Source organism: Hibiscus syriacus, unplaced genomic scaffold, assembly GCF_006381635.1.
Source record: "Hibiscus syriacus cultivar Baekdansim isolate YM2019G1 unplaced genomic scaffold, ASM638163v2 tig00111402_pilon, whole genome shotgun sequence".
In the NCBI taxonomy this organism is placed as follows: Eukaryota; Viridiplantae; Streptophyta; class Magnoliopsida; order Malvales; family Malvaceae; genus Hibiscus; species Hibiscus syriacus.
The window spans coordinates 6,200,701-6,222,243 of NW_024063082.1; the positions used below are offsets into that span (position 1 = coordinate 6,200,701).

At 36.4% G+C, this 21,543-nt stretch overlaps 3 protein-coding genes and 1 pseudogene across 3 annotated transcripts; 2 read left to right on the plus strand and 2 right to left on the minus strand.

Annotated features, from left to right (window-relative positions):
• Window positions 1-7,862: 7,862 nt before the first annotated feature.
• On the plus strand, window positions 7,863-11,028 carry LOC120161635 (annotated as a pseudogene).
• A 579-nt stretch (window positions 11,029-11,607) lies between these two features.
• LOC120161468 (probable serine/threonine-protein kinase At1g09600) lies at window positions 11,608-13,886 on the minus strand. The gene is made up of 6 exons (XM_039171708.1): window positions 13,507-13,886; window positions 13,110-13,394; window positions 12,495-13,040; window positions 12,286-12,386; window positions 11,947-12,157; window positions 11,608-11,736 (listed from the first exon to the last, which is right to left on the minus strand). The coding sequence occupies exons 1-6, from the start codon at window positions 13,858-13,860 to the stop codon at window positions 11,608-11,610; spliced, it is 1,626 nt and encodes a 541-aa protein (XP_039027639.1). The 5' UTR covers window positions 13,861-13,886.
• Window positions 13,887-15,850: 1,964 nt separating this feature from the next.
• Window positions 15,851-17,140, minus strand: LOC120162570. The gene is made up of 3 exons (XM_039172710.1): window positions 16,889-17,140; window positions 16,543-16,792; window positions 15,851-16,375 (listed from the first exon to the last, which is right to left on the minus strand). The coding sequence occupies exons 1-3, from the start codon at window positions 17,120-17,122 to the stop codon at window positions 16,077-16,079; spliced, it is 783 nt and encodes a 260-aa protein (XP_039028641.1). The 5' UTR covers window positions 17,123-17,140; the 3' UTR covers window positions 15,851-16,076.
• A 2,584-nt stretch (window positions 17,141-19,724) lies between these two features.
• On the plus strand, window positions 19,725-21,274 carry LOC120162567 (cytochrome c). Its single transcript, XM_039172706.1, has 3 exons — window positions 19,725-19,889; window positions 19,986-20,119; window positions 21,028-21,274. The coding sequence occupies exons 1-3, from the start codon at window positions 19,778-19,780 to the stop codon at window positions 21,118-21,120; spliced, it is 339 nt and encodes a 112-aa protein (XP_039028637.1). The 5' UTR covers window positions 19,725-19,777; the 3' UTR covers window positions 21,121-21,274.
• Window positions 21,275-21,543: the final 269 nt, after the last annotated feature.

Consider the following 21,543-nt stretch of genomic DNA (forward strand, 5'->3'; position numbering starts at 1 on the left):
ATTTTTTACCAACATAGTTTAGTTCTAGGATTCAGTTGTCGAAAACAAAGTTGTTGAAAAGACTGTTGCTCCTTCTATTTTGTTCGCTACCCCCATGTTTATCATCATTCTTAAGAATGCAGTTAAAATCTCCACCAATAATCCAGGCTTCATTATTTCCTGGATTCAAGCTCGAAAGTTGGTCCTAAAGTTGTTTCCTTGTGGTGATGTTGGGGCTCGCATAGACGGTAGTGAAGAAACTCCGCCTAGTAGCATTCTTCTCTTTAATTTTTCCATGAATATATTGATTGGAGATCTGGAGGATTTCAATTTCGGAGGAGTTATTCCAGAGAAGCCAAATCCCCCACTATATCCTTGTGCTTCTATGCGAAAAGAATTCTCATAACCAAAAGACCCAACAATCTTATATACTTTGGTGGCACACATTCTGGTTTCGAAGAGAGCTACCAACTCAGGTTTATTAGTCTTGATCAAATCTCTAAAATATCTCAGGAAATTTGGATGCCCAACACCCTGTGCGTTCCAAAGTATGATATTAATCACATAGATGGGGGTTGTAGGAGATGGGGTCCCTCAGTGCTTATATCATTGTTCATCGATATATCTTCCAATCACCTTCTTTTGGAATTGTTGGATTTCCACTACCTTCTATAATATCTCATACTAGCACGTTACTTTGAGTGAAAAGAGTTTGTACCCATTCGGTTAAAAGTGGAATGCTAGGAGTTTTATGATCATCTTGTTTTGATGTTTTAAAAGTTTTGCGGTGGTTGGTCTTTGGTTTGGTTGGTTTCTTGTGAGGGTTACTTCTTTTTGTTCTTTTCAAAATATATATAACTTTGTGAGTACTGGTTTGCAAACATAGGTTATGTTCAGACATTTATGCTCAATTGTTGGCTATTATGTGAATATTATCAATAGCATGTGTCACAACCAAGTCATTCCTTTCGTCAATGGTACCCGAGGTCACTGGGACTTCCACAAGTGTAGCATTAATGGTATTATTTTATGTGCCTTTGTATTAGGTATTCCTTGGAGCTTTATGGGTATTGACTTGCTTCCCTTTTCTCTGATGGTTCCAATGTTCGTCCTTGCCTTTCCTTGCTTCTTTGTTTTCCTTAGTTCCAGTGCTAGTAGTGGGGTTCAGATTCGCCTTACTGTTGTTTTCAGTAACTTGATGGTTGTTGTTTTCTTCCTCATTCCAGCTGTTTAAGATTTCAAATCTTGATTTGTAACTTGTATGTTATTTTTTCTTGGTGTTTTGGGTATTCTCTTTCTTTTGTATGTTTGGTTTGCTTGTCACGAACATCCATGGACTGAATAGGTTTCCATCTGCATCATCATTGCCTTCTTCCTTGTTGTTCTGTAGGGTTGTTGTTGGGATGGTCTAGGGTTGGTCTTTTTCTTTATTATCACCACAACCCTCTTTATGTTAAATATTGACCTTGCACCGAAAGTGCAAGGAACTAAATCAATTAAAAAAAGGAAATGGGGCACCGAAAGTGGACACAATTAATGGCACATGGCATTTGTTGAATTTTTTGGAAATGGTAAAATCATTTTTAGTCATTGTAATTTAGGGTATTTACAAATTAGTCATTAAGTTTTAACTATAAATATCCTAGCTCATTTAGCTTCAAAATCATCCCAAAGCATTCTAGCTTTCTTCTAATACTAGAGAGAATTTAGAGAGTTTCTTGAGAGTTGTTTTCTCCTTTTTATCAAGAGAGAATTATCATTGTTTTCTCATTGGTAGATCGAGAGAAGTTGTAATTCCTATTTTTTTTATAGTGAAATTATTCTACCGTTGTCCGTGGTTTTTATCCTATATTATTTAGGGGTTTTTCACGTAAATTTTGTGTCTCTTTTATCTTCATTTTTATTTTCTCAAATTATCAGTTGTGATTTTGCTTTATCCGATAGCCTTCTTCCGCAACAATTTGTATCCAAGCCATATTTGAGTGTATAATATATGCTTATTGTCTTTGTGGTTGCCACCAAAAGGTAGATCCTCCAACATAAAAAAGCAAGAAGTTATTACTCATTCTTTGAAGGATCCAGAGAACTATTCATGACAGTGAAATAGTGAGAGCTATCCGTAAAAGAAGATATGGCAACAAAATTTGATATTGAAAAGTTCAATGGGAGAAATATCTCATTGTGAAAATTGAAGATGAAGGCCATCCTGAGGAAAGACGGTTGTCTAGCAGCTATTAGCGAAAGGCCGGTAGATTTCACAGACGACAACAAATGGATCGAAATGGACGGGAATACTATGACAAACTTTCATCTAGCATTAGCATATAAAGTATTGTCGAGCATCAACGAGAAGAAGGTAACTAAGGAGATATGAGATCATCTCACCAAATTGTAAGAGGCCACATCGCTGCACAATAAAATTTTCCTTAAGAGGAAATTGTACACTCTTCGGATGCCAGAATCTACTTCAGTGACGGAGCACTTAAACACACTGAACACGTTATTTTCTCAGCTTACATCCGTAAGATGTACAATATGAGAACAAGAACGTGCTGAACTTCTACTTCAAAGTCTACCTGATTCGTATGATCAACTCATCATCAACTTGACAAATAGTAATGTCGCCAGTCTAGTCTTCGACGACGTTGCAGCTGATGTTCTATAAGAAGAAAATCGGCGCAAGAACAAGGAAGACAGACAAGTAAATCTGCAACAAGAAGAAGCGTTGATAACGATGAGAGGGAGATCAACAGAACGTGGCCAAAGTAGCAGTCACAAACATGGTAGATCGAAGTCGAGGAGCAAGAAGAATTTAAAGTGCTACAATTGTGGAAAGAATGGTCACTTGAAGAAGGATTGTTTGAGTCTAAATAAAAACTCCAATCTACAAGGCAATACTGCAAATACTTCAGATAATGGAGATGCTCTATGTTGTGAAGCGTCAACCACCGTGGAAGGTAGAAAGAGATATGCAGATATATGGCTCATTGATTCGGGAGCAACATATCACATGACCTCAAGAAGAGAATGGTTACATCATTATGAACCTGTCTCAGGAGGATCTATGTATAGTTGTAATGATCATGCCTTAGAGATCGTTGGCGTGGAACCATCAAATTGAAGATGTATGATGGAACAATCAAAGTTGTTCGAGATGTGCGGCACGTGAAAGACCTGAAGAAAATTTTATTATCCTACGGATTGTTGGATAATAATGCAAGCAAGATTGAAACACGAAAAGGAATCATGAAGGTGTTCCGTGGAGCGCTTGTGGTGTTGAAAAGCGAAAAGATAGCTGCAAACTTGAACATGCTGAAAGGAGAGACTTTGCTAGAAGCATAAGCCTCTGTTGCCTCATGTAGTTCATATTCTGCAATGCTATGGCATCAGAAACTTGGACACATGTCAGAACAAGGAATGAAAGTTCTTGTGGAGCAAAACCTACTTCCAGGCTTAACAAAGATAACACTTCCTTTGTGTGAGCATTGCATAACAAGTAAACAGCACCGGTTGAAATTCAACACGTCAAATTCTAGAGCCAAAAGTGTTCTAGAATTGGTTCACTCTGATGTATAGCAAGCACCAATTGCATCCCTAGGCGGAGCAAAATACTTTGTCTCATTTATTGATGACTACTCCGGGAGATGTTGGGTGTACCCTATTAAGAAGAAGTCAGATATGCTTTCCACTTTCAAAAACTTTAAAGCACGGGTGGAACTTGATTCTGGAAATAAGATCAAGTGTTTTAGAACATATAATGGAGGAGAAAACACAAGTGAAGAATTTGATGAATTTTACAGGAAAGAAGGCATCAAAAGACAGTTCACAGTGGCAAACACTTCTCAACAAAATGGAGTGGCAGAGCGGATGAACAGAACCTTATTAGAAAGAACAAGAGCAATGTTGAGGGATGCATGCCTAGAAAAATCATTCTGGGCAAAAGCAGTCAATACCGCCTGTTATTTAGTGAATCAAGCTCTATCAACTGCAATAGAGCTAAAGACACCAACGAAGATGTGGACTGGTAAACCAGCCGATTATTCAAACCTCCATGTATTTGGAAGTATAGTGTATGTGATGTACAACTCCCAAGAAATTTCAAAGTTGGATCCAAAAACCAGGAAATGCAAATTCTTGGGGTATGCTGATGGTGTAAAGGGGTATCGCTTGTGGGATCCCACTGCCCGCAAAGTGATCATCAGTAGGGATGTTATCTTTGTAGAAGATAAGCTACAAAGAAAAGAAGATGATGATAGCGCTGAAAAGTCAGATACTACACAGATACATGTGGAAAAAGAGTTTGAACAAGGAGATTCTTCTGAAGCAGAACCAGCGCATGATGAACAAGAACTAGAGAGTTCTGAAGCTCCAACAACTTGTCAATCAGATCGTGTGAAAAGGTGTCCCAATTGGCACTCAGATTATGTTATAGAAGGTAATATTTCATATTGCCTTTTAACAGAGGACGGTGTGTCATCAACATACCAGGAGGCAATAAACAGCTCAGATGCTTCACTATGGATGATGGCGATGCAAGAAGAAATCAAAGCCCTTCATAAAAATAATATATGGGACCTTGTGCCACTACCACAAGGAAGGAAGCCAATTGGTAACAAATGGGTCTTCAAAATCAAGCGAAATGGTGACGATCAAGTTGAGAGGTATCGTGCAAGACTGGTGGTCAAAGGATATGCTAAAAAAGAAGGTATTGATTTCAATGAAATATTTTCTCATGTTGTTTGACTAACAACAGTTCGAGTAGTTTTGGCAATGTGTGCTACATTGGACTTACATCTAGAGCAGCTAGATGTTAAAACATCTTTTCTTCATGGAAATCTTGAAGAAGAAATTTATATGCTTCAACCTGAAGGTTTTGAAGAAAAGAAAAGAAGAACTTGGTTTACAGGTTGAACAAATCTCTGTACGGTCTAAATCAGGCACCGAGGTGTTGGTATAAGAGATTTGATTCCTTCATTATGTGCCTTGGATATAACAGGCTTAATGCAAACCCTTGTGCTTATTTCAAGAGGTCTGGTGATAATGATTTTGTTATATTGTTGTTGTATGTGGATGACATGTTGGTTGCAGGACCCAACAAAGATCATATTAAAGAATTAAAGACACAACTGGCTAGGGAATTTGAAATGAAGGACTTGGGATCAGCAAACAAGATTCTGGGGATGCAAATTCACCGAGACAGAAGTAATAGGAAGATTTGGCTTTCACAAAAGAATTACTTGAAAAAGATATTGTCACGATTCAGCATGCAAGATTGTAAGCCAATTTCTACCCCTCTTCCTATTAACTTCAAATTATCCTCCAGTATGAGTCTTAGCAGTGAAGAAGAGAGGATAGAGATGTCTTGAGTGTCGTATGCATCGGCAGTGGTAAGTTTAATGTTCGCTATGATATGCACAAGACCAGACATTGCACAAGCAGTGGGAGTTATTAGTCGGTACATGGCGAATCCAGGAAAAGAGCATTGGAATACAGTAAATAGGATCTTGAAATACATCAAAGGGACCTCAAATGTTGCATTATGTTACGGAGGATCAAATTTACTTATCAATGGGTATGTTGATTTTGACTATGTAGGGGATTTGGATAAAAGCAAATCTACTACAGGATATGTGTTTAAAGTTGCTGGTGGAGCTGTAAGCTGGGTTTCAAAATTGCAATCAGTTGTGGCTACATCCACAACAGAAACAAAATATGTAGGAGCTACAGAAGCCAGTAAAGAAGCAATTTGGTTGAAGATGCTATTGGAGGAGCTTGGGCACAATCAAGAGTATGTATATCTGTTTTGTGACTGTCAAAGTGCCTTGCATCTAGCAAGGAATCTAGCATTTCATTCAAGGACAAAGCACATACAAGTTCAGTATCATTTCATTCGTGAAAAGGTGGAAGAAGGGACAGTAGATATGCAAAAGATCCATACAAAAGACAACTTAGCATATTTCATGACGAAAGCGATTAATGCTGATAAATTTACCTGGTGTCGATCCTCTTGTGGCCTGTCAGCGACGTAAGTAACATTGAAGGTATAAGGTAGAAAGAATGATGTGAAGATATGATTGTTCCAATCAAATCTTCAAGTGGGAGATTGTTGAATATTAACCTTGCATCGAAAGTGCAAGGAACCAAATCAATTAAAAAAAAGGAAATGGGGTACCGAAAAGTGGGCACAATTAAGGGCACATGGCATTTGTTGAATTTTTTGGAAATGGTAAAATCATTTTTAGTCATTGTAATTTAGGGTATTTACAAATTAGTCCTTAAGTTTCAACTATAAATACCCTAGCTCAGTTAGCTTCAAAATCATCACAAAACATTCTAGCTTTCTTCCAATACTAGAGAGAATTTAGAGAGTTTCTTGAGAGTTGTTTTCTCCTTTTTATCAAGAGAGAATTATCATTGTTTTCTCATTGGTAGATCGAGAGAAGTTGTAATTCCTATTTTCTCATAGTGAAATTCTTCTACCGTTGTCCGTAGTTTTTACCCTATATTATTTAGGGGTTTTCCACATAAATTTTGTGTCTCTTTTATCTTCATTTTTATTTTCTCAAATTATCAGTTGCGATTTTGCTATATCCGATAGATGTTTTCTGCAACACTTTAGAGGGCCCATATTTGCCACAAGTGAAACAAATTTGATGGAGACCTTCATATTGAATTTTTTTGGATGAAACCATTGATCTCAAGGCTGGTAGGAGAGGCTTGTTTAGGTCAACTAAAACAACAAGTCTCACAAACATGCCTCGTTCTCCTGTATTTGTGTTGTAGTCTATTCTTATTACTTTACCTAATAGGTTGGCGATTGACCAGAATAAACTTTTCGTATAGTACCTGTATGGTAAGCTTGGGATACGAACCCAGACTATCACTCTCGAGGGGTGTTGTTCAGTTGTAGAGAATTCCCTACTCCATGGTTGGACTGTTAGGTAGCTCCCGTAGATCATCCATGGGCCTTCAATAAGAACTCTAACGTAGTCTTTTTCTTGGTCGAACTTGATCAGATAATAATCGTTATCAAGGTCAACAATGTTTAGGTCACCAATTGGTTTCCATAATATATAGATTCTGCTAAGAAAAGCCTTATACCCGATCATTCTCCCTAAAACTCTGACTATAACTGTTTGCTTCATGCACCTATCAATTATGTTATGTATCCGATCCGCAAATTGAATTTTTAGGTAGGGACCACTGCTATCAACGCGCACATCGCCTTCTTGAAGAGTGATTTCTTCCTCAATGTGGATGTCGACTTTCTTTTTCCCGTTATTTATTGATCCCTCCACCGTTGCTGCATATGTGGGTTTCTTGGTCACGTATGTGTTATTGTTATTGAATTTTTTTGATGTATCTTGGCTTCCCGCAAAATCTTGCATGAATGTATTAAGCGAATCATCTTCAATATCTTAGGTGTACTTGCCAATCTCAGAACTTATAATTCCTCCTTCTCTATTCCTTACTTTCCTTGTTGCCCACTATTCTTCTAGGATTGTAGACGAGGCATGTCTTGCATGGGGGAGGCAGAAGGTAACTTTCCTCGACGGGAGAGAGTTCTCCTATGGTTTCCATCGTACAAATTTTATTATTTAAAATGATTTTAGTTATAAAAATATTATTCTTTTAAAAAGTTTAAATTCAAACAAATACATCTATAAAATATATGTATTATCAATATCTAATATCTCATCTCATTTCATTATTTTTTTAATTACAACTTATTTTATCTCTAATAAAGGATACACCTTTGTAGTTCCTATGCCACTTCGAATATTAAGCCCAGTTCATGATGAAAGTTGGGCCATTTTTCCCTTCGTTATATTGGTACAAAATCTGGATTCTTCTTTGTTTGTACGAGTGGCTTATTTCTGTTATGGCGTCAAAATTCCTTTCTTCGAGACTTTCTTTGCCGCTCAGCTCTCCACGTTTCCACACTCTTACTTTAACCTCTGCCTCCGTGTTACTTCCAAACAGAACAATGATCGCAATGTCCTCTTCTTCTTCTTCATCATCTGTAAAAGACCCCACTAAAGGAGGAGATGCAAGAAAAGATAGCTCAAGCCCTTACATACCATCATCAAACGAAGCACGGTTTCACCAACTATGCCAGAGGACCACGTGGCCTTGATTGGGCCAATCAACCGAACCCTTTTCGTCGCTACATCTCTGCTCCTCTGCTTCCTCTTCTGCACTTTCCCACTGACAACAAGCCAACGGTTGCAGTCACAAATGACGCTCCTTTGTATTCTTCTCTGTTCCATTCTCTTCCTCCTCCTAAGTCCATTACCAAATCCACGATCTCTCAATTTTTTTTACGATTCTTTGGCTCTATCAGCTTGGAAAACCACCGGATTCTCCACTTGGTCCCTTCGGGTTAACCCCAGCAGCGGCAATTTGCACCCCGCTGAAGCTTACCTTATTGCTCCGCCTATTGAATCTCTCTCCGATTCTCCTTTTGTTGCCCATTATGCTCCCAAAGGACACACTTTTGAGATTCGAGCCACAATCCCTTCTGAGTTTTTCCCCAAGTTCTTCCCTGATAATTCATTTCTCATTGGGATTTCTTCTATTTTCTGGCGGGAAGCATGGAAATACGGAGAACGCGCCTTTCGGTACTGCAACCACGATGTGGGTCATGCGATTGGAGCTATCGCAATGGCTGCCGCAACGCTTGGCTGGGACGTCAAGCTTCTAGATGGGTTTGCATATAAGGATTTGGAGAAGCTAATGGGGCTTCAGATTTTCCCAGACTTCAAAATCCCATCAAGGCCGATCAAAGGCAAGTTTCCTGATATTGAATTTGAGCACCCAGATTGTTTGATTCTTGTTTTTCCTAATGGGAGTAATCAATTCGACGTGAATTATAAGGAATTGAGTTCTGCAATAAATCAATTTTCGAATTTGGAGTGGAAAGGAAGGCCAAATTCGCTTAGCAAGGAACACATTTGTTGGGACATAATTTATAGAACAGCTGAGGCCGTTAAGAAGCCATTAACTATTCAAAAGGGCGAATTTCCTGCTGATCAATTAAAAAACAGTGGAATTTGTAGTGAAAACTCTTACAAAGGTTTAACAATTAGGGAAGTTGTTAGGAAAAGGAGTGCAGTTGATATGGATGGAGTAACTGTAATGGAAAGACAAACATTTTATCAGATTTTGTTGCATTGCCTTCCATCAGGGAAGGGGGAGAAGCATAGAGGGCAATTAGCCTTGCCATTTCGGGCTCTCTCTTGGGATGCCGAGGTTCATGCTGCTCTGTTTGTTCATAGAGTGATAGGTTTGCCCAAGGGATTGTACTTTTTGGTAAGAAATGAGGATCATTTAGAGGAGCTTAAGAAGGCTACCAAGTCGGAGTTTAAGTGGAATAAACCAGAGGGATGCCCCAATGATATACCTTTATACGAACTTGCGACTGGTGACTGGCGAGAGCTTGCCAAGCACCTTTCTTGCCATCAGGTGTGTGCCATTTTGCGCATTGCTTTGTTCTTTTTGGTTTTATATTCACTGCCAACAAATTGTTAGGAAATTCCTTAATTTGGGAAATCAAAACAGGTTTATTAACAAGAGAAAATCGCCTCAGTGACTAAAAATACCTTATAATATACGATTTTAACCAACTTTTTTTGGATTTGTCAAAATGACCAATAAAATCGCAACGCGATATCAAAATCGCAACGCGATATCAAAATCGCAATGCGACTGAGAGAATCGCAATGCGACTGAGAGAATCGCAATGCGATTTATAGAATCACAATGCGATTGAGAGAATCGCAACGCGATTTAGAAAATCGCAACGTTAAAAAGAAAATCGCAACGATCAAAAGAAAATCGCAACGCGATCTTCCAAGAAAAAGTTGGTTAAAATCGTATATTATAAGATATTTTTGGTCACTGAGGCGATTTTCTCTATTAACAATATGCTATTATCTCTAGTCCATCAATTCATGAAGTTTAAAAACATAAGTACTGGTCATTAAATATGAATTCTTGAGATGGAGAAAAAGTTTTTTTGCAAAATGCTTGAGAGTGCTATGTTATGTATGACCATTTTTCCTGGAGAAGGCTGTTTAAACGGTCCAAACCTGCAAAGCTAACGCAAAGGCTGTCCTTACACACAGGACATTGCTAGTGATGGCTGCTTCAGTCTTGGAATGGTGGCTCACTTTGAACCTACCTTAAGTGAAAAGGGTGCTTGGATGTATCCTAGATTGTTTTGGGAAACTGGAGTTCTTGGCCAGGTGCTGTACCTTGAAGCACATGCTGTTGGCATATCTGCAACTGGAATTGGTTGCTTCTTTGATGATCCGGGTATGTCTTTCCATCTTCATCTTTATTATAAACTAGTACTCCATCTTCTTCATAGTATTCCTATGAAGTTCTACATTAAAGATAGGTTAGCCATCTCATCTGAGCTATACTGCTTTCTAGTCAGTAGTTACATAAGGCTGGCCTCATCTTCAGTCATGGTGTTTAAACCAGAGTCGATGAAATTTGTACATTAATTTGAGATATTTGCAATGGAATGGCGAACATACTCCTTCCTTTTTCAAGAATAACACAAAGCCTGCCCTTGCCCCCATCCCCTTATATCTACAAAGTTGGACCCATCATTGCCCAAAGATCAAACATGAATGATGTCTGATTTTATATATATATATTTTCATTTTGTCGTACTTTGCAGTGCATGAACTTCTTGGGCTTAAAGGATCAAAGTTTCAGAGTCTATATCATTTCACTGTTGGAGGCCCTGTGTTGGACAAGCGGATTATGAGCCTGCCAGCATATCCGGGACCTAGCATTGATGCATGATTCTAGGGTCATGTTTAGTTCAAGATAAAGGAAGCTTGTTGAGCATGAGTTATCATCGTTCGTGCCTACACTATGAAAGGCCTATGAAACCGTTTTATCTCTTACAACCTCTAGTTTGTTTCTAAATTGGTAGGTTTATAGATAAGGTTTTTCAGAATTGTACTGCAATATACTGTATTTTTTTCTCTAATCAATGTAAATTAAAGTTGATGCATTTAGGTGATAACTTTGTATAGGGCAAATGATCTCACATTTTCATTTCACAACAATATTTGAAACTGTTTTGTCAGCAGTTATCAAATTTAATATTCAACATTAGAAGTTCTTCAATGGAGACCTGTGTTTCCTCAAAATTTTAATTTCTCATAAAATTTAGATATTCTTTTGTATTTTCTATTGATATATTTTCATCCCTTAAATTTTATAAATTTATGCTCCCTCTAACATAAAATTATGAGTACCACATATACACTTTTTGCATGATATTGACAAAAGATGTCAAAAGTTAAAGCTATTCTTTTAGATATTGGGAAGAAAAATATACATGAGAGGGCTAGTTGTGCTTACCCCATCCAACCATACAGAAATATATGCTTTGCTAGAAACCACAACAATTCCTTCCTCCAACTTAGAACAACTTCACCAAGCACTGCAAAAAGTCTCACCATCCAAGTTCTATATAGCATCATAATCTCAGTGTGTTTTGTTCTGGCTATGTGAAAGTAGGTTTACACGGGTTCGATCGAGCTTCTCACATTTTTCTGAAAATCATTGTCCATTATGATGATACTGTTACCAGGTACTCACTTCTCATGACGTGCTTTTTGTACAGCCCGCTGGATTTGTCTCTCGTGTTCTTTCAGCGTATCCTCTATGTTTCCTCCAGCAGGCACCATTGGTCCCGAGTATTTGGATCCTGTTCTTCCTTGGTGCATAAGCCTGCCAACGATGACAATTTATATAATCTGATAATCTGCAATCTCATGGTCTCAGCTATTGTAAAAATATGCAGAATTGTTGAAGAAAATGATGGTAACTCACTTGAAGGTGCCAAAGACTCAACAATCTTGTGGTTATTAGCCTATAAATTAATATATTGGGTTCCATATCTCATTCAACGTATGTATTAAGCAGGAAACGGTTATTTACCGATGCAGAACCTTTGTTCGATGCTCTGTCACCTTTCTTAAGGGAACTGCTGTCTGCCTGAGACATCTGTGTTGTTAACTCGCAGCTGTACCCTGTAGAATCTGCATCACCATTTGACTGTCCATCAGCAATGGATTCTGGTGTAGACACTTCTCTTGGACCTCTTCTAACAGATGCAGGTCCTCGCCCCTTTATAGTCTCTGCTCTTTTCCTGAAGTTACATGAAAAATCACAACAGTAATGGAAAATCAACATATGGAAAAGATAATATGAACGCAACATGAACACACGAGTCTAGGTTTTCATGGAGATGACAACAAAAGGGACTGAAAAATGTACCTTCTTGCTTCATCATCACGGTGTCTGATGTCTAGTTCTTTGCTGGGAGCATATTTTGGCAAGCTTGATGGATCACAAGGTAAAGGCTCTGTTTTAAAGAACTAAAAGGAAAAACAAAGTAAGTTCAATTGAATGCGTATTTGAAGAAGTGGGGGACAATAGTAAACAAGCTTGATAAGTTTTATGCATGTAGATGGGTTTACAAAAACCTGAGATTTAAGGGCTGAGGCAGCGGTCCCTCGATTATCGGGTTCAAACGAAAGGAGCTTTTCGACAAGAGACAACGCTGAAGGAGGGAGGTTTCTGAAAATCGCAGAGATCCCGCGATTGTAAGGTTTTTGAGGTTTGAAACTTGTTGCATGTGGAAGTTCTGTTTTCTTCCAGAACTCCTCTGAGGGTGAACCACACAGCTTAAATATCTTATGCATTTGTTCAACCTCCGTTCTCCCAGGCATAATAGGCTTGCCAGCAAATAACTCAGCAAGTATGCAACCGGCACTCCACAAATCTACACCAACTCCGTATTTGGTAGCACCGAGCAAAAGCTCGGGCGCCCTGTACCAAAGAGTTACAACACGACTCGTTAGCGGCTGCTTTGGGTCGGCCTGAAAGCATCTAGCCAAACCGAAATCTGCAATCTTAAGAACTCCATTGTCGTTGATCAGAAGATTCGAGCTCTTGATGTCTCTGTGCAGGACGCCACGGCTATGGCAGTGCTTGAGGCCACTCAACAGTTGTTGCATGTAACATTTGATCTACAGGAACAATCACATTCTTATAAGAACAAAAAAGATAAAAGCAAATAAACATTGAACATATTTTACCTGTGGTTCGGTGAAGTTGATGCCAGGACTTGCTGCAAGCCCAGCAAGGTCATGCTCCATGTACTCGAAAAAAAGAATCAAGCTGCGCGGCGTCCGCGAAGTGACGATCCCTTCTAGCTTCATAACATTCGGATGATCAAGCTTCCGTAAAATAATGATTTCCCTAGCCATGAAACGAATACTCTCCGGATCCATATTAACAAACTTAACCTTCTTCATGGCAACTATTTTGCCGGTATCTAGATCACGAGCCCTATATACACTACTGTAAGTTCCTTCACCAATCTGCGTATACAACTCATTATATCAAAACGAGCAACAAAATTCATGTTAAAAGCCTCGGTCACTTACATGGATGGACCAAGGGGGGCTGACGGGCGACGCCCCGTTAAGTTACCTTTTCTAACTTCTCGAAAGATTCAACATGACGAGGCTTCCATCCTTTAACAGCTTCTCCTGCAACTGACGCTAGCCATGATGGCCATTCGGCTGCATCTTGTTGATCACAATTACTGACCTTTTCGTCCCAATCGTCTTCTTGAGAGGGTAAAGGAGCAACCACTTGCATTGATGATGTCTTGCCTTTGCATTTCTTCTTCCGGTGCTTGTCCTTCATGTTCTCATCTTTGGATCCCTTTGAGCAAAGGCATCCCTTTATATTCTTTTTCCTAAAGGATACCTTGTTCTTGAATAGATAGCTGAATACATGCATCCCGCAAATATGTGTAAAAGACAACCGTGTTTTAATCATGCATTAAACAGAAAGGAAACCCTGAATTTAACACTTTTTCCTGTGAATCAATTCATATTTTTATTTTTTTCAGTTTTTCAATATAAAAAACCCCCAAGATTGTATGTATGGTTATCTATATTGAATCAATCAAGATCTGAAGAACTGCAGAATGATCAGAATTAATAATGCAGTATTTTTTTTATTACAAATATCTAATGTCAGAAGAGAAATTAGAAAATGGGTGGTAGAGAAGACTACAAGGAAATCCAAAAGCCTGTGGAAATGAATGAACACGCATATTAAAGTTATTTGTTTCCAGAATAACAAAAAACCTATGCTTTTTGTTTATCCTGGAACATAAAAGTAAAAGGAAAGAGACGACAATACTGTTAACAAATAAAAATGAAAATAATAATAAAAGAACAGATGACGGTGAGAAACGAAATGCAGGCATTCTGAGATTAGCTCCTAAAACTGCGACAAACCAAAGATTCGGTGTTTTCTTTTTACTTTTGTTTCTAACTTCTCATTTTCTGTTCCAGATTATTTTAACTTGGCAAGATTTAAATAAAAGTTTTCCATTATATAACCATTTTATCCTATGAATATGAATAATATGCTATATAAAAATTAATTTTTTGCACACTCACAATTTAAAAATATTTTAATATTAAAATATATTTGTAGAAGTTATTATAACAAATAATTAGGTAGGGTAATAATAAAATTTTATATGAATTAATTAGTTTTATATTCCATTCCAAAAAAATATTTTTAGTTAGCGGCAGAAAGAAATAATATTTTTAGTTATTTTATTTAAAATTTATATTATTATTATTATTCATGAATTAAATAATCTAAGTTCCAAATGCATGTGCCATCATATATATTATTATTATTATTATTCTATTTGAGTTTCTGGTTGTTGCCGGAATATATTGTATGACTTTTTAATTTGTCAACTTATTTAACACGTGTAAATTTGTGCAGATTTTGACTTTCTCTCTCCCTCCGAGAATGAAAGGCAACCATTTTCAAATTTAAGAGGTATGAAATTAATTTTTTTAAAAGAATATAAAATTAAATTATTAATAAAAATATAAAAATTAAATTATATGAACAATTAAAATTTTCAGATATTACAGTTGTATCCAACATCGCTTTGATTCATCTCTACTCTTGGACCCAAATTATTTTGTACTCCTAATATTCTTTTAAGCTAGGATGAGTTTTATTTGAAATCACTTTTTTATTAGAAACTATGTTAATACATATTATAATTATTAATACTTAATTAATTAATTTAAATTTAATATTATATTTAAAAAAAATCAGAATTTTATTTATATTAACAAGATAACGATCAATATGAAAATGAATTTAAAATAGGCATAAGTCGGCCGAAATACCAAGTCCATTAAATATTTAGTCAAAAGCTGCTTAAAGTCAACTCGTGAATTGGGTTTGAATTCCAAAGGTTTCATACTGTTTAACCACTCAACCAATTAAAATTACGAGTAAATTATACAAACCATTGTAAACAATCTTTTTGGTATGTATAGTTCATAGCGGAATTGATGCTCAAGTATGTAATTGTCTAAAACCATCTTTTTATATTTTTTTTTACATTTTAATAGTTTTTTAACTTCTACATTCTTCTTCAAAATACAGTCACAATTATGATGTAATGATTGAATAACTATAATTAGAATAAATTATTAGTTGCAGCCCTGGTTTTTCTCTCACCTTAAATATCTTTTTACTGATTAAAAATTTTTAATTGATTGTTATCCGATCGCAAAATCCGATCAAGCGAAAATGATTCAGTGGTATAAATCTTAATTGGAAGGAATGGAACCGCAGACTGAACCATAAAGCAATGATGCAATTAATAAGCAATTTTTTTTCGAAACTTTGCTGTGAATCAAAATGTTTTCATATGCTGGCCCTCACGGTTATATGACCCAATATCCATACTATAAATGTCTCTCCGGGATACAAAATTGGGCAGCATGGACTTGGGTTTTTCTTTCCTTGACAAAATTTCTAATATAGCAACCATTACTTGTATTCATAATACTTGGCCACTATGATAATCATTTAATGAGACCAAAAATGCATCTGCCTCTTGCTAGTTACCATCTTCATCTGCAAGAAGCGTCGATGTTTCGTTTGGAAACAATTCCCAGCAGCAGCGGTTTTGCAACACTGATGCAGCACTTGCCCTCGAGTGTTCATCGCTCGGAAGAATTAGACCATTTCATCTGCACGAAGCTTCGTTTTCTCCAGGGACCCATATGGAGTTTCTGCTCCTCCATCGACCTCTTGGCGGTATCGCACATCACTCCCACGATGGGGTTGAGGTAATCGGATTTCCCCACGTAACACTCCGGCAATTTGTCTACCAGTTTCATGTACTCGTCGCATGCTTTAGCGATATCGAATTGGTCCCTGAACTCCAATTCGATCACAAATGGGATTTGCTTCTTCCGCCCATGTGTGCTCGCAATCACCTTGATGTATTCATGCGTCCCTGCAAGGAATACATGAACCAAACAATTACCCCGGTTTTATCTTTTATCGATTAGACGTTGTAATTAGGGATGGATCGTGGGAGAATTGACGGGACGATCGTACGTCTCTCATGATTATAACACAAGAAAAAAAACTGCAATACACGCGAATCGGGAAATTAAGGACCTGCAAGATGGTTCTTGGTATGTTTCCACTTAGAGACACAGAGAGTGGCATTAAGTCCTCTGCAACAAAGCAGATGTATAACTCTCTTGCGCAAGCAGTTGATGCAACCGGCTTCAGTCCTTAGGCTTTGCTTTTGCATTTGCTTTTGGTTTTTGCAGCTGCAAATCATCGTCTTTCTCGGTTCCTCTATAATTCCGTTGATTTCTTTCCTTAACTTGGCACCCACCAATGCATAACGCTCTAGGATTTCCTACACAATTTATAAATAACCCTAACCCATTACATTCCAAATCCGCGTCAATTTCATGATTAATTTTTACTGAAGAAGCAATATATATATACACACCTGAAGTAAGGCCTCCTGGGATTCCCAGTAAAGGTCGTGTTTGAGAGAATCGATGGATTCGTTGTCGTCTGATCCATAATCGTAGGTTGCATCGGAATCTGCGTAATCGTTGTTCAAAAACTCTGAAATTTTCTCTTCGAGACTGTTATAACGATCAAGCCCCTGCGGTTGATGATCATGATGATGGCCATAAAACGTTTGATCAAGAGCCTTCTCTTCTATAAGCCTGCCCATTTCTCCTTTTCTTATCAATGACAAATGAAATAGAGGAGAGAAGAAAAGGCTCTTGCACAAAACATCCAACACAAGGAAAGCCATGATATATACACACACATACATGTGGGAGAATGAGGACCTATCATTATGCTACAGTTGTATATATTTTGGATAAAGTACATAAAAGGTCATTGAACTATGATCAAATAATTATTTTAGCCATTAACCTTTTAAAAAATATAAAATGATCATTAAATTTATCGAACTTTTACTTATATTGTTACATTATAGTGATTATTTTATAATATATCGATAAATTTAATGATTACTTTTGTAAGTTTTAAAAATTCATTGTCTAAAATGATCAACTGAGTATAGTTTAGTGACCTTTAATGTATTTTACACTTTTAAAGAATTAACTTGATAATTATTTTTTAGAAAAAGAGGATTATAATTAAAAGTTATTTTTAAAATTAAGTTAAAATAAGATCTTAACTTTTTTTTAGAAAAACGATAGTTGAATATTTCTTAACTAAAACCTATAAAATCTAAGTACCATACATCTTCTTTGTGTTTGACATCATAAACATGACAAACTAAATCTAATAAGGTGTTACAGACAATATTATAGTTAGTAAATCAGCTCAATGATCTCCTCTCAGCAAAAGCCATCAACATGAATTTAAAATAGAGAAAATAACCTCAGTGACCAAAAATCTCAGATAATATACGATTTTGATCAATTTTTTTTGGATTTGCGAAAATGACCAACAAAATCGCAATACGATCTTTAATTCGCATTGCGATCTCCACTATCGCAAATTCGCGTTGCATTTCGCGTTGCGATAGTTGAAAATCGCGTTGCGATAGTTGAAAATCGTATTGCGATTTTCCATTTCGCGTTGTGATAGTTGAATCACCCAATTTTATTATTTCAGTACAAATAATCTGAGTCTTTGACTGCTTGTGGCTAGGAGTGTTTAACGAGTTAAGCAATTCGAATTTGACTTGGTTAAAATTCGGTAAACGCTTGATTCGAGTTGGCTCGACTCGAATTTGAACTCTACTCGAGACATTAACGAGTTGAGCCGAGTAACGTCCAACTCGACTAGATAAGTTTACGAACAACTCGTTAATTTTTAAAAATATATTTTAAAATTATTTCATTCAAAAAATAAATCTAAATAGTAATTATTAATTTATTAATAAATAATAAAAAATAATAAGTTAACTAACATATTATTTTTTAACACAAAAAAACTCAACCTTAATATCCTCGTATAGTATTAGTAAATTTTATTTTTATTTAAAATAATAAGGTAAATTTTTTAGTGAACTTAATGAACAACGAGTCGAGTTGAGCAATAAATTTTTTTAACGAGCACAAATTAAACACTGTCCAACTTGCAATCGAATCGTTCAATAAGCACTCCTACTTGTGGCGAGGGAAGACAGAAAATGAACCGAAAATGGAGAGCGACTGCGCGAGGCAGTAACTGAGTAATCGCTTGTGACGGTAGAAGCAACTGGTGCGTGGCTGCTTGCAATGCAATCGTGAGAAACTAACCAACTAGGGATTGAATTTTTTTAGTAAAATAATATAAAAATTAAATTAAATAAATAAATATATTATATGTACTTTTTTAAATATGATAAATGATAATCGGTTATAATAAAAGTAAAATATTGTTGAGGGTTAATACTACAATCAATCATAAATTTTATTAGGACTTATAAAGTTATTCTTATACTTCCAAATATTCTAATTTGATCTTCAATTTTAAATTTTAAAGATTTATTGATTCAATTCATTTAAACTAAACTTCTATCACCGAATTTGGGATGTGATAATATATAGTCATAAAATTCCTGAATTACAAGTAATAAATAGCAAAACTGATGATTATGACGATAAAGAGTGACGACGATTGACCCAAATCGAAACTAGCCTAAAATGACTTGAATCGAACTAACTCGAATTGACCCGAAAATCTAAAAGTTGACGTGAAACAAAACAACCCAATCCAATACAGACCAGACTTGAATCCAATAGATCTAATGTTAACATGACCCGAAAACCAACCAATTCGATTTTTACTCGACCCGAAAATTAACTGATTCGATTTTGGCCCGACTCGAATTGAATTTCCATAGATCCGATCTAAACATGAATCCGATTTGATCTAACCCGAATTGAACCTAAATCAAATGCAATCCTAACCCCAAATGACTCAACCTAAATCCAATCCGAATGACCCGATTGCAACCTCTACTTAATAATTAAAAGAAAAATTATTATTCTTAAAGGTCTTAAGTTTGAGTACCAAAGATGATAAGATTATATAATTTTTTGTTATCAAATAAGTGTAAATCTTTAAAACAGATAATATTATATAATTATTTTAAATTAAGTATTATTTGATTGGAATTCGTGGAGTATTAAATCAAATATTGTTGGTTAATTAAAAATAAAAACATTCATTGGAATAAAGTGAAGAACGGCTGTTCTGAAGGAGCGGCTACGAATGCGCCACGTAGAAACTTGGGGTTGTTGAGGTCTGGCATTGGCACAGTTACACCACGTTCCTTCCTTTCCTCTCTCCCTCTTCCAAAATATATTCTCAAAAACCACCTTTCCCACCGTTGCAGAAACAAACAAAGAACAAAGTGAAGATGGCATCTTTTGATCAAGCACCGCCCGGTGACTCAAAGTCCGGGGAGAAGATTTTCAAGACCAAGTGTGCTCAGTGCCACACCGTCGAAAAAGGCGCCGGTCACAAGCAAGGTTGCCAATGTTTTCATTTTCATTTCGGAATCGATGTAATCTGATTTTGATGCGGTCGAAATTTTGTTTTGATTCGATTATATAAACGTGTTGCAGGACCTAATCTTAACGGTCTGTTTGGAAGGCAATCGGGTACCACTCCAGGTTATTCCTACTCCGCTGCTAATAAGAACATGGCTGTGATTTGGGAGGAGAAAACTTTGTATGATTACCTTCTCAACCCTAAGAAGGTAATTCAATTCTTTCGAAATATTGTTTTCTTTATTTTCTAATGATCTGCCTAATTTTTATTGGTAATATGTATTCTCTCGCTCTTTGTTTCGCAATCTTATGGTTGGACAAGTGTGATTTGGTTCTTGCTTTTTGCTTTCCTGATATTGACAGTAGAAAGAATATTAATAATCATCTGCTGGATTTTCCCATTTTCTTATTGTTTAGTGAAGTGAGGATTTGATATTGGTATACTCGATCTTTAAAAAGTTTTTCCATATATTTGGAGAATCATGTTCCGTACTCGTTTCTGTGTATCTGTGGCACTTAATTGTCTGGTGGCAGATCCAAAAATATTTTTGAGATGCACAAGTAAAATTTCAATATAATAAAATAATTAATTGAATAGAATTCGGATTTCCGGTGGACACTTTCCACCCTAAGTCAGGTGTGCATCCGCCACTGCTTGTCGAATGTTTAGTTACGGAAAATAGAGTTTGGATAACATAGCTGAGGACTTGTGGCAAGCTAGGGACTGCCATTCACTCTTGATGTCTGTGAATTTGAAGTTTTAGTTAGAATCAGAGGTATTCAAATCATTTCTATGGGGTTTATTTGGATAATAGTTTTTCTGGTTTCCGATTTGGCTGTTTGTTATTATCAAATCTCTTACCATTCTTTCCAGAAAGTAACAAAGTAATATGCATTACATTTGCTCCAGAAATGAACCTAGTAATCTATGTATCGATGTCGTGTTTGTGTTGTTTTTCTAATCATAATCCTGTTTAACATGTTTATGTATTGTATATAAATCATGTAATGTCAATAATTCATATTATATAGTAAATTTCAGACAGTCGTGTATGATTATTATCATTCTGGAAATCACCAGCTACTATTACTCACAACGGTAAGATTTTGTGTGCAGTACATCCCTGGAACGAAAATGGTTTTCCCTGGATTGAAGAAGCCACAGGAACGTGCCGATCTCATTGCATATTTGAAGGAATCTACGGCTTAAATGGGTTTCCAATATTTTTGCTTTTAACCATTCCATTTTGCAGTCATTAGAGATCATTTCTCAGAACAAGGATATAATAAAGTAGACCTTCAAGGTCAGCATTCTAAATACGATTGTTTCATTTTTTACAAACTTTTAAATAAATTCATTCTTCTCATATTGTGTTCTATTGGGTGAAATGTTTGAATTTAGCTATAGTTTTTACGAAGCTCGAACCTACTTGTCTATACTAGGCGGTTTATGTGTACTTCTTGGGGTTGCTGTGTCTGTTACATTTAGGGGGTGGATCTTTGTATTTGGTCTTGCATCAAGTCTGCCATTTACAAACCAATAATGGGATATACAAATCCAACATTGCTGAGAACAAAAATCGTTTGAAATTGAATCTCAAATAAAGTTTATTCTTTAGCAGTTGAACATTCA

Excerpts from the sequence above, each read along its gene's own strand:
- LOC120161468 (XM_039171708.1), bottom strand. The coding sequence starts at position 13,860 with ATGATTAAAACACGGTTGTCTTTTACACATATTTGCGGGATGCATGTA. Across the intron at positions 13,041-13,109 it reads TCAACTTCACCGAACCACAG|ATCAAATGTTACATGCAACA; the intron begins GTAAAATATGTT and ends TTGTTCCTGTAG. Across the intron at positions 11,737-11,946 it reads CGAACAAAGGTTCTGCATCG|GCTTATGCACCAAGGAAGAA; the intron begins GTAAATAACCGT and ends CATCGTTGGCAG.
- LOC120162570 (XM_039172710.1), bottom strand. The coding sequence starts at position 17,122 with ATGGGCAGGCTTATAGAAGAGAAGGCTCTTGATCAAACGTTTTATGGC. Across the intron at positions 16,793-16,888 it reads CCCAGGAGGCCTTACTTCAG|GAAATCCTAGAGCGTTATGC; the intron begins GTGTGTATATAT and ends TAAATTGTGTAG. Across the intron at positions 16,376-16,542 it reads TACCAAGAACCATCTTGCAG|GGACGCATGAATACATCAAG; the intron begins GTCCTTAATTTC and ends TATTCCTTGCAG.
- LOC120162567 (XM_039172706.1), top strand. The coding sequence starts at position 19,778 with ATGGCATCTTTTGATCAAGCACCGCCCGGTGACTCAAAGTCCGGGGAG. Across the intron at positions 19,890-19,985 it reads AGGCGCCGGTCACAAGCAAG|GACCTAATCTTAACGGTCTG; the intron begins GTTGCCAATGTT and ends AACGTGTTGCAG. Across the intron at positions 20,120-21,027 it reads ACCTTCTCAACCCTAAGAAG|TACATCCCTGGAACGAAAAT; the intron begins GTAATTCAATTC and ends TTTTGTGTGCAG.